This window comes from Molothrus aeneus, chromosome 17 (assembly GCF_037042795.1).
Source record: "Molothrus aeneus isolate 106 chromosome 17, BPBGC_Maene_1.0, whole genome shotgun sequence".
Taxonomy (NCBI): domain Eukaryota; kingdom Metazoa; phylum Chordata; class Aves; order Passeriformes; family Icteridae; genus Molothrus; species Molothrus aeneus.
This window is the reverse complement of record NC_089662.1, coordinates 9,152,902-9,165,440: the sequence shown is the minus strand read 5'-3', so window position 1 is coordinate 9,165,440 and position 12,539 is coordinate 9,152,902. Positions and strand designations below refer to the sequence as shown.

Below are 12,539 nucleotides of genomic sequence, written 5' to 3'. Positions count from 1 at the left end.
CTCACTGAGGGATTTCAGCTTGGGCCTGGAAATCCCATGGCTGTTAGCACCATGTCACAGCTCGAGTAATTAGATCTGAGTCCCAACATCCCGACTGCATCCAGCACAGTGCAGTGCTGACACAGCTTCTGGTTCTGATTTGGGAGCTGGGGTGTTTGCAGCTCCTTGGCTATGGGGTGCAGATGCTCTCAGATCTGTCTCCAAACCCTCAGCCCTGCAGCAGCCAGAAGGAGCAGAGAATCCCAGGATTTCCCTTGGGAAGAGTGAGAAGCTGGTTAGTGCAGCAGTGATGTGAGTGTGAAACAAGGCTGGACTGGCAGCTTTCCACCCCCATTCCTACCTGGATAGGGCAGATGTAGGTACTTCTTTTAGGGCAAAGGGAAAGATGGCATTTGAAGGGTGCTCAGTGGAACTCACACAGAGCAACTGATGTGGTTCATGTGCTAAAGGAGACCATAGAAAGGAAGATGATTTTAATTCACCCCTCCACTGTCTTGACCCCAGATGAGAACTTCTTTTATGGACTACTCTAAGGCCATACCTGCTCAAACATCTCCAGTCAGTGCTAGAGCTCATCATGTTTTATTTTCAAGCAGAGAGGTTAATTGTGAAAAATGGAAGTTATTAAACCCCACATTTTTTAAAAGGGTAACATGACACAGGGTGGAACAGAGGGAATTTTAAAGCTTTGGCTGGATATGCACAACTTGACTGAAATAAATAAAACCCCAAGGCCACCTTTAAGCCATTTTAGGGGACAGTGCTAACACAAGTAATAAATGGATATCCTTGGAGTGCAACTTACAGTGTGTTGAGGTTCTTCAGTCTTCTGAAGACTCCAGGCTGTATCTCCTTGATGTGGTTGAAGCGTAAGTCTCTAAAAGCAGAGGATATAAACAAGTCATTAGACCAGGGAAGGGAGTGGAGAAGGAGTGGGGACAATTGTTGGGGTCTGCTCTTGTCTGCAAAGTCAGGCAAAAGCTGGGACAAGCCTATAGTGATAAAATTCTTTAATTCCACAGAAAACCAGACACTAAAAGGACTCAAGGGACCATTCTCATGAGCACCAGAAGAGAGTCTGCAGCAAAACACCCCAAGTGCACATGCAATTACTCTTTCAACTCATCCTGATTTATAGAGAAACACACATCACCATGTGGACCCATAATTTAGCTCCCTACTAAAACTCTCTTTGCCCTACAATGGTTAAATCTGCTCAAATAACCTCATATAATAAGAATTTCCCATTTTGCTCTGCAATGCTCCAAGACTTACAACAGCTTATCTCTGCCTGCATTTCAGATCTGTGCCAACTGCAATTAGAATTACTGGAGTCCAGGGGATTCTGGCAAATTTCAAGGGCTGCCCATGGAACTACATCAGCTTGGAACCAAAAACCATGGGGTTTGGCTTGCTAATGGGATAATGAAATAAGAGCTAAGTGGTTTAACCTGGTTAACCAAGGATAAACACATCTATAGGGAACGTGGTGCATTGATTTGGCACCTTGCATGGCCCTGTATATTATAACAAATCACAAAAGCTGACAAATGGGGATTGCTGCAAGTTTCTGTCCAAAGCACACACTGAAGTGGATTTTTTTCCTCCTGCACTACTTGATCTATCACATTTAGGGAATACACAGCTATTTTTTCATGTTAAGGCAGCCTTTTAAGGGAATTTTGTTCAAGAGGAAAAAAGCAATTTGCAAAATGTAGTCATTCTATGCTAAAAAATTCATAATAAATTTTCTCACTTTTTAGGCAGAAAATGTTGGGCTTAACTTGCATAGCTTCAAATGTGCATTTCTTGCCCTTCTTCTCAGAGGGAGTTTTGTATCTTTCTTCCCTGGCAATGTCAATTTGAGGGGTACCTTTGTGGATTTTTCCAGGCAATGGCTGCCACCATGAAGCCAAACACAATTAAGCCCTGGCAGCAGTGACAGCACACTGTGCTGCCTCTTCTCCACGGCCTCGTTAAAAGGAAAGACCAGACTAGGAGAAAAGGTGAAGAAATGCAAACTCGATTTACAGCCTGCAATGCACAAACACCAACCCCGCTGCCCTGGGGGGTTGTAAAGGACCCTGTAATTAGTGCAGGCAGCTGCAGGTAATAGGGAACATTACAAATACATGGGAGGAGCACACAGAGGTCAGGGCTGGAGCTGGCCATGCTCAGGGAGGGCAGTGCAGTGTAAAATCCAACTTTGGGTCACAGGCTGCAGGTGGGGACAAAAAGCTCTGAGTGTTTTAATGAATGAAGACAACTGCAGTCCTTTAAACCACACAGAAGTAGAGCTCTTTTTAAACTACACCACCCCCAAGGAGCATGTAATAAAGCTTAGCTCATTGTTTTAATGAAATATTTTAATTTTTCTTCTGTTTTCTGTTCCAGGTAAGGCCTTTAGATGATTCTCTGGACCCCAGCTATCTTTCAGTCCTTTGGAAAGTTCTTTTTGGTTTGCTCTCCATCACAAGGGCAACAGCTTCCCCACAGACAAAAATGGAACTGAAACACTGCATCCCTTCTCTGAGCACTTCATTTCAAGAAATGATGTGAAATAACTGGAGAGAATCCAAAATAAAGCAATGGGAATGATATGGAGTCTAGAAAACATGACAATGAAAAGAACTGAAATTGCTTATTTAACCATAGATAAAATAACTATGGCAGGAAATTGCTACAAATAGAAAGGGCAAATAGCCACTGACTGAAACTGCAGATTCAGGGGTTTTTTTAAATATCTCAGTTAGCAAGGCTCATAAAACACCCAGTGCACTTCAGGTGAGACAGGCATTAGCCACACATGGTTTAGGAAGGTGGATTCTGCCCTGGAGGATGGACCAGGCTATTCTGCCCCTGTACCCAAGACAGCATTAAAAGATACCAGTGTAGATGTCCCTGCACAGCCAAGAATGTCCCTGGGCATGCAGAGGAACCTGCATATTCTTCCTTACCATTTAAAAACCCCAATACTTTGGCTCATCCTTAGCGTTTGCACTCCAGACCTTGCCTCAGCCTAAATCATCGCCAGCAGTGAAGGGCTGCACTGGGAATCCCTGGCTTGAATGTGTTTGATGGAGAGCATTCCCCACTGAGTTTGTCTCCTCTCCCACAGAAACACTTGCTCCTCTCTATTCCCAGGGCACTCACTCTGGAAATTCACGTTTCTGTTCAGGAACAAATGTGTTTTTTACAGGGACTGATCACAGAGCCCCTCCCAGGGCAGCTGCTCCCAGCTGCCCCACGCCACAGCAGCTGGGCTCCCTCCCTCCTGCCCACTTCTTTCCACCTGGGAATTCAAAAAATAATCCCTAATTTAACTCTCCCCCATGATTTCAAGGATGGCAGTCTGGGATTACAAATGACCTTCCCACAAGGAACAGCTGCTGCTAAAGGATTCTGGAAGCTCTTCTGCCTTCACACAGAGAGGAGGCCTGGGACAGCAGCATCACCCAGCACAGATCCCACCAGTTTGACTGGCTCAGCTAAAATCTCACCAAGCCCCCATGCTCTGACAGGAAAGTGACCTGGAATGTGTGGATAATCCTGGATCTGCTGTAGAAATCAGTCACCTTTTCTGAATTTGGGAATTATTGACAGAGATTACAAAGAATGTCAGAATTTGCACATGGATGGGGAAATGGATCTTTACAGAATTACACAGTCTGAGCCTCTCAGCTGCTATCAGAACAATCATCCCTGCAAGCCTTCTGTTAAATAATTATCAGTGATTAGCACATAAAGCAATCAATGGCTTTTACAAGAAACTTCCACTTCTGTTTAATCTATTTAGGCTTTCACAGACTCATGTATTACTATGTTAACTAAGCAGATAATTAGCTACAAGAGGCGTTTTACTGCAGTTCTGTGCAAATTACTGGGTTTGTGTCATTGAAGAATCCTTTGTGCTCCCAATGCTGTGCACAGCAGTGATGCTGACAGTTCTGCCCAGAACTGGTTGGAAAGTGGCAGCCACACAATCACCACCAACAATGACACAGAGAGTAAAGGTGCTTTTACAGAGATTAGATGGTGAAGTTCCTCCCAGTGTTTCCAGAGGAAGGGAGGGCGTGAAAGACATCCTATAAAAATATCCTATAAGACAAGTTTCCACCGTGCAAGAGCCAGGACACTCATCAGAGAGATGCTCATTCCTCACATTTATCTGCACAACATCAGAGTCAGCTCTGCAGGTTCCCCAGTCCTGCCAAACCACTCCAGTCCTGGCAGGAAGGGAAAACTGCCTTGCTGAGATGGAAATGAAGAGTTCCAGACTCACTGTCATCAGCTCCCCAACTCAGGAATGTCCCTGTCCCACACGAGTCCCCAAATGGCTTTAATAAATGACAGCCTTCATCCCAGAACCCCTTACATGGACAACTGAGCCCTGCCAGCCCTGAGAGGCAGATGAGGAGACCATGGGGAGGCTCAGGGCTGGGGATTATCCAAGTCCTGGCTATTTTGGGCCTTACCAGCTTAAGACATCAAGATTTGGCTGTTCAAAGAGTGAAGAGGAAGGAAAATATGTTGAGCATGGAGATACAAGGAAATGAAAGGATGGGATCATGGTTGAAACAGTGGAGAGCGAGCAGCTGCAGGGAGCCTCACTCTGCAGAACAGGCTGTGTTTCCCTGCTGCACTGCCACACCACTCATTCTGAAGAATCAGGAACACGAGATTTTAATTAAGAAAATTACCACAGGCATTCCTGAACCCAGCTTTTTAAGATTCCAGCTCCCACAAACAGGAGTCAGGTTTGCAAAAGGGCTCCCTCTGCATCAGCTGGGACAGGAACTTGACCATAATCCAGCAGCCAGTGAACCAAGCTGGTTTGATCTCCCTTTTTCTGTCCATGTAAGCTGCTGGGAATGCTATGCCTGAAGGGCAGTGCCAGGGCAGGAGGGATCTGCTGGTGCCTCATTCCTGGTGGGATCATTTCAAATACCACCTGGCATCCCTTTAGCTCTTTCCAGGAAGGGTAGGGCCAAAACATGGTTTTGGTCCTGTACACATGCTCAAGTAGGAAGATTACAAAAAAAGATGCTGAATTCCTCAGTGTTAGATAATTTGAGCTATTATTTATTAGCAGGGACGAAGAGTAGGGTCTGATCCTACCCAAAGAAGCTGAGTCTGTTCTTGGGCATTCATGGCAGCATGACTCCCTTAACCTAATGCATAATTCCTTTGCACCATTTATCCAAGATACATCAAAGCTAGAAAACTTTCCCTCTTCTTGAAGTGTGTTCTGACCCTGATTCAGAGGAAGTAAAATAAACACTTTAGTATTGAGTCTCATGTAGCTTAAGTGTCAGTCTTCCACATTTTACGAGCATGATCATTAAAGTTTTTACCCAGAATACACACACATTCTTTCACCAAAAAAATACTGATTTCTCCTTAAAGAGAACAGGAAAGAGTCCTGGTATCCCTACAGGGAGAGGGATGTGGTGAGGGCAACAAAAATACAAATACTCAAGTGGGAACCAGATGCTGAAGCACTGGAAGTTCAGCAAAAGCAGAATTTTAAACACTTAAGGTAGCTACAATCGCAAGACTTAGAATCCTTCCATCAAAAGATGCTGGAATGTTTCTAGAAAGAAAATATGTTTGAAATACCTTCCCTCCCCATTTTCTTGCCAATGAAGAGACTTCTAAAAATAGAACATAAAATTCTTGGTCACCTCTAGAAGGTTTAATAAGGATTAAATACTACAGTGAAAGAAGTCAGAAAGAGGTTCTACCTGGCACATGCAGAATGTGTGGGTGTACATTTAATGGCTGTATATAAGATTATCACACACAGAGGAAATGAGTAATCCCTTCTTCAACCCAAAACACACGACAGAGACCACAAACAGAGCAGCATTTCCAAGAACTCATTTGCCCAGTAAACCTTTCCCCAACAAACGTATAAAATTCCTTCTCAAAATGTGCTTATTAATAGACTAAGAGAGCTACACCCTGTCCTACTCCAGCCTTCCTCCTGCAGGAGGAAGAGAGGAGCTGAGCAGGCACCAAAAGCAGCACACAAGGAAGGGAAAGAAAACTTGTCCAGCTGGCCATGCTTACAGTGCCCAATTAGCAACCAGGTCTGTGAACAACTGGGTCACCTTCAGTTCATGCCAGCCATGTGCTCAGATCCCCAATCCTGCCCTGTGCCCTCAGCTATGTTTCTCCAGCAGTACTCATTCATTATGTGCCCTGCATAATGCAGAAAGAAGAATAACCCATGGATAATTGGATTGCAATCCATTAGCTGCCAGCCAGAGGGGAACTTCTTTCCGTGGATTTCTTCTACTTATGTCCACACGTTTCAAAGTTTATTGTTTTAAATGTCACACTGCAGAACAAATGGCTGTGAAGGTTAAAGACCTATTGAAATTTTCTGAGTGTATGTTCCACAGCTGTTCCCTTCCTTGGGCTGCTGGCTGGAAGAACTGCCTGAATCCCAGCAGTAACCAGCAGATCACATCTGGATAATCATGTTCCAGTTGAACAGACACCAGCCAAAGTACGTTTGCAGTTCTACACCATGAATTTTTATGGCTTATCTGTACATGTGTAGTCGCTCCTGCCATCCCATTCTCTGCTCAGGATGAAGCGAGCAGTCTCCATTACCAAAGATAAATAGTCTACTGCTAAAACCAGACTTTGGGCCAGATCCTCAGCTGTACCCAGCTGGGGTTGGGAAGGGAGGAGGGAAATGGCGACCCAAGAGGAGCCAGTAACAGCTCATCAATCCTGGAGCTGGTTCCGTGCCAATCCCAGCATCGCTCGGGGAAGGCGATGGGCGGCTCCGAGTGCCGCCAGCTGGCTGCAGCCCCAGGGGCCATCTGCCAATGGTGAAGCACAGCCTGTGCCAGCCAGGAGACTTCCCCACTCTTCCAGGATTCTTAGAGAGGGTGGCACGGAGTCACGGAGGTCAGAAAGTCCCAAACTCCCAACTTCAAAGCAAATCCCACCTGGAAACTGCAGCTGTTCTTCGAGGGAACCGAGCTGGAGCCTGGGACCGGTGTTTGGAGCTGCAGTGACAGACTCAGCCCTGTTCACACCAAAGATTAACTGTGGAAAATATCCCAATCCCACATTTTCTGCTCAGAATAACTCCGTGATCAAGCCTATTCTTGCTATAATTCCAAATGTTCAGTCTGACACAAGGGTTCTCCCAGGAGAAACACTAGCATACCAAAAGTCAGGGCTTGGTTAAGAAGCATTCCTTGATCTTCCACAACTCAAAAAAAGTTTAATTACTCAAATGCTATTTATAAGAAATATAAATGGATGCTGGCTGGAAAATGCATTTGCATACATTAGATCTTCAAGATAGCCAGACAGTCAGGATTTTTCCTTGCCACACAAAGGCCCATGATCTGCCAACAGAGAGCACCCACCAGGCTCATCTCTCTTTATGTCTATGATCACCAATATGTGGTTTGCTTATAATTATGCAGAGAGCAATAAGAGGATAAAAAGAATAAATCATCTTAAAAAATAGTGGCTCATGAAGAGTTATCTTCCTTTGCAATATTGCAATTTTTATATCTGACACCCATACTATTTCTTTAATGTTTTTAAAGCCAGTTTCTCATTCAAGGTGGTACAGAGAATGAAGCATGCTGCTGCCAGAGGGAGCACACCATTCCAGAACTGAGAAAGAGTTGGTGACACAGTAAACTTCCCTCCCTCTGCACTCAAAGGATCTCTAGCAGAAACTCACTCAGGCTCCACTGTGACAGCAAACCTTGCCTCATTGCAAACAGAGAACAGGAATTAAGCTTCAATGATTTCAGAAATACCTCCGTTCAGCCAATGGAACAAACGTTTCCCTCAATAGGGGAATAGGTTTAAACTGGGAGGAACAAGTTACTTTGCTAAAATCAGTCTCAGGGTACTTTAAATATTTAAATATTTCAAGATTCAGGGGAATAACGGGGAGAAAAAGATTGGTAAGAGTGTGAAGAGTCAGATGCTGCAAGTCACTGTAAGAGCACATAAGCACTGCCCAGTGAGCAAGTCCTGATCAGGGTCACACTGTAAATAATCATTCCAGCACCAGCCCAGGCAGTGAGAAAGCTTTGGCAGCTATAGCAAGGGTAGAGTTCATCCTGTGGGCCACCAATGCAAGAACCTCTGTGGTCTCCACCCACCACAGCAGACCTGGATGGCAGCAGTCCAATGCCAGCATCCTGCCCACAGCATGTTCCTCTGGCTGCCAGCAGAGAAAGTGCATTACAATATTAGTGAGATGTTCAGGGGAGAAATGCTGGTATGATGTGCCAGCTGAGATAAAAGTGAGTTTGTTATAAGCTAAGGGAAAAGCTGCTCAAACTCATGTTGGAAAGGTTTTGCAGCTGGCAGCAGTTTAAGGAGGATGAACATGAAGATTCAGTTTTGACAAGTCTTTCCAACTACTTACAAAAAAAGGGGTCGTCCAAGACAAGGGATCAGATAAGAGTAGCACAGAGGGAAGGATTTTGTCACGTGTCACTGCATCTTAAAGCCACCTTTAAATTTAGGATTAGTTTAGAATCACAGAGAAGTGCTCTTCTGCACCTATCAATAAGAGCTCTTGAGGATTCTCCAAGAATTCAGTGTCCTTTTCCTCCACCTTTCCTGTTTGAATGGATTCAGCCACCAATTCCCTCATCTTCTTATTTCTCAAGTAATCTGTGACTTACCACAGCTGTTACTTTCCAAATAAGCCTCAGTTTTGATTTGAACAGTTCAAGTAGAAAGTGGAAAATCAGTACTTAGAAATTCAGTACTGAAATGGTGTTGTATATATAAGGGAAGTGTTTGTGTCACTGGAGACAAAAGCCTGAGCTGCTCTATTTCCTCTCTCCCCTACATCCATACACAAAGCCTTCTAAAATGCAAACTGTGTTCCTTTCCATAAGCTCAGTTTAACATTTTTGACCTTTGATTCCCCAAAACTGTCTTCTAGTGTTTGCTTGAAATTACTCTCATTCAATTTTTCAATTCCCTTGATTGTCCCATCAGCAATTAACTGATGCCAGTTAACTGATGCAGTTTCTGGTTTGTGTTTTAAAAGCACAAAACCGTTCTTGAGGCTGATAATTCTGCAGGAGGGAAAGAGGATAAAAAGTATACCTTTGACCCTTTTGCCTTTTTTTTTTCCTCTTTTTAAAGACCATGCAGGTAAGAAAGGCAGGAAAATGAAGTGGTTACTCACAGAATGTTTGTCTGGGGCGGGATCTCGGGGATGGTTTCCAACATCAGATGCATGCATCTCACTGTAGTCCTGAAGCACAGGCAGCGGCTGGGGCAGGAGCAGGAGAAACCAGGCAGGAGGAGAAAATACAAAAATCCTCCAAGAACTGAAGGTTTGATCAGCATGGTGTTTGCTGGAGCGTATTTGCCTCAATTCTGAGCTGCAGGGAGCTGACAAAAAAAGTTTCCCAGCCCTGAGGTCCAGGAGGAGGGGACTCATCAGCATGTGTTTGCAATTAAATTAAGGCAGTTTGACAGTCCAACCGCCCACCCTCTCTGCCATTCTGCACATCACTGGAGATCACACTGTCCCCACCCCTCTCTGATTGTGGCGCTGAAATACAAACTCTTCCTTCAGATCTATTTTTGCCTTGTTGCTTCTTTTAAACAGCAAATTAACTCCTCACCTTCTCCTCAGGCATCTCTGAAAGCACAGTGCACCTCCATGGACAGCAACCAAAAAATGACCTCGTGGTCCAGGGCTGAGCTGGGATGCAAAAGATCCAGGGCCAAGGTTTTATGTCAATTATTTTTTTGCCCTAGCACAGTCTGCAAACTAAAGAGAATCTTATCTAACAGCCTGTCAAATGTATGGTGCTGTACCATAGGATAGAGGCTGTCTCCTATTACATATAGCTACAACATCAAGCAAAAATACACCTCTAACCATTGAGTGGGCATGGGATGTAACAGATAAGGGATTTTAAAAGGGAGATCACTAACAGAGATAAATAACCTGCAAATAAAGACAAAACCCCACCCTGGAATCTGTAAAGTTTCTCAGGCAGAGTAAAAGCTGATTAATTTCAAAGGTTTTTGACCAAGTATAATTTCTTTCAACAAGAATGTCATTTGGGAAAATGTCAGGGCTTTTGAGAAATTCAAGGCAACTGAGGGGTGAAGAGGGGTAAAAAACATGAAATCAGCTGAGTTTGAACTGTAGGGAACGCAGTCCTCCATTTGTTTCTCCCCACTGGAAGATAAAATTGAGATGCAAAAGGCAGGATTTGTTTCCAGTTGAATTAATCACCTTTATAACGAAGCTACAGTGGAACCAGCTGATCTTTAGTTTCAAGCTATTACTACACAATATCCTAAATGTATGGGTTGAGCACAAGGGAGGCATTAACACACCTTAGGATTTATATTGAGGAATTTCCAACACAGCACCCTCCCACATAACCTGGCAGGTCAAATGAAAGCTTCCCATCAACCTGCACATCTGCTTTGTACTGTACATTGCAAAATAATTAATGTGGCAAAGAAGACAAGAGTGACACTTAAACCTTCCTGGTTCAGATTCTCTGTCACTTGAGCATTTGGGGAGAATGTTTTTGACAAGTCTTTCCAACTACTTACAAAAAAAGGGTCATCCAAGACAAGGGATCAGATAAGAGTAGCACAAAGGGAAGGAATTTCATGCCATGGAAGGTAAAACATGTATTGGTTTGTCCAGCTATAAAAGAGAATTATCCTGCAGGCTTTCTGCACTCAGCCCTCAGGCTGTTTGTTTGTCCTGCCATCACTTGGACATCTAAGCAAGTTCACTGAACTCATGGTTTTGGGCAGAGTGTCCTCTAGCGGCCACCCAACCCAACCCAGGCCAACCCTGCTCACAAAAACCGGTTATAAAAAGCCAAATTATCATCTTCAGCCTCCATACAACAACTGACAGCTGAAAGCAGACTGCTCTGGTGAATAGCACAGCTTTTAATTCCAGAGGCATTGAGTGCTTTTAGAAGCACATCCTCTACGTGCATCAGGCAACACGTGTTACGTGAAAATCCTCCTGACTGAAGTTCTCTGTCCTTCCAGCCTCACTGCTCCCACAGGAGCTCCTTCCAAAGCCCACTGGACTCTGCTAGGACAGGGGAGCACAGCTGGTAGGAGCTGTTCTGCAAAGCTGGGAAAGATAAAAATGCTCTCTCCAAACCATGTGTCAGTTATTTTGGAGCCATCCTTTCCCCTGGCAAATCTGGCCATTTTGCAAATATGAGGCTTTTGCTTTCTGCCTCTGTGGTGCATAAACTTCAAGTTCTAAACCAACCCTCTACAACAACAACAACAACAAAAAAATCCCTTTTTACTTGTATTGCAAAGAGGAGAGCTGGGCCAGGGCTCAGTCCCATTTCTGCAGGATGAGTCCGGTCTGTGGAATTGCATTTCAAGTCTGGCTGTGCTGGGGGGGAGCAGCTTTGGGATGGATTGAGGGGCATTTGCCCACTGCTTTGTAGGAATGGGATCTTGAGCCAAGGCAGCAGATTTAACAGAGCATGGGGAATCCTTTCAGTGCAAGGCAAGTTCTGCAACCCACACATTTTCTGAGCAGCAGATCTTCACCACTTCTCTCCGCTCATCTCCTCTCGTGGTAAATGGGATGTTGGTGAGGGTTAAGGAACACCAGCAATCCCAGGCCCCTTACTCTCACATTAATGTGTCTTACTTTCCATGAACGTGACAAATTCTTTAAAAAGGAGTGTGCATCTCTGAGCAGGAACCAAAACTGGTCTCCTGAACAGCAGGAATGATGTCAACCATTGTCCCATGCTCCAGCATTTCCAGCCTCGGCTACACAGGCTTTTCACACCTGTACAAAGCAAGAAAGTTGGGGGGGGGGGGCCCAGGTGGGTTTTTTTCCCCTTCACCCCTTGTATTTTTTGTTTAACTCTCCCTTCTGTCCCTTTTTCTTCAGCAGAAAGATTTCCTTCAGGGGACCTGCCCCCTCTATACCCCCCAGGGGACTGTGATGTTCTATGTTTTAGAATGAAGTGAACATAAACATCATCTGACAAATTTAATTTCCTCAATACCATTTGTATGACACATCCATGGCTTTGCAAAGCAGAAAAGGATTTTTCTTTCAGCACGCATCACGTGAAGGAAAACATTAACGTTGAACTAATCTCCTGTTATAGCTGGGAAAAGGACATTTATCATACACACAGATGACAGGAAGAAACACACAGACAGGCAATTATCCTATGGAATAAAGGTTAACAGATTCATTTAATTAGCAGCAGCTGTATTTGCTATTATGATCAGATTCCTAGCACAGCTGAAACCAAAATATTGTTCTCAATACTGGAGAAATGAAAGCCTTGAACACTTACTCTTAAAAATCCACATTAATTAAACACTCAGAGAGAGCCCAGGGGACAAGAGGGGAGCTGCAGTTCAGAATGCACAGAACAAACTCCTGACACCTTTGGCTTAGGCAACTCCTTGAAGTGCAGAAATGGATGAAATCACCTTTTGGTATCTGCTGTTTATGGGTCAGACAGGCAGGGAACGAAGTCCACTCTTTA

The 12,539-nt window shown here is 44.3% G+C and overlaps 1 protein-coding gene across 1 annotated transcript in view; it reads right to left on the bottom strand.

Annotated features, from left to right (window-relative positions):
• LOC136563941 (peroxidasin homolog) overlaps nt 1-9,360 on the bottom strand; it is a 42,094-nt gene extending 32,734 nt beyond the window's left edge. The window contains exons 1-2 of the mRNA XM_066561630.1: nt 9,197-9,360; nt 806-877 (exon numbers count right to left, since the gene is read on the bottom strand). Of these exons, the coding sequence (XP_066417727.1) occupies nt 806-877; nt 9,197-9,360 (236 nt within the window). The remainder of the gene's footprint in view (nt 1-805; nt 878-9,196) is intronic.
• Between the last annotated feature and the right edge of the window lie 3,179 nt (nt 9,361-12,539).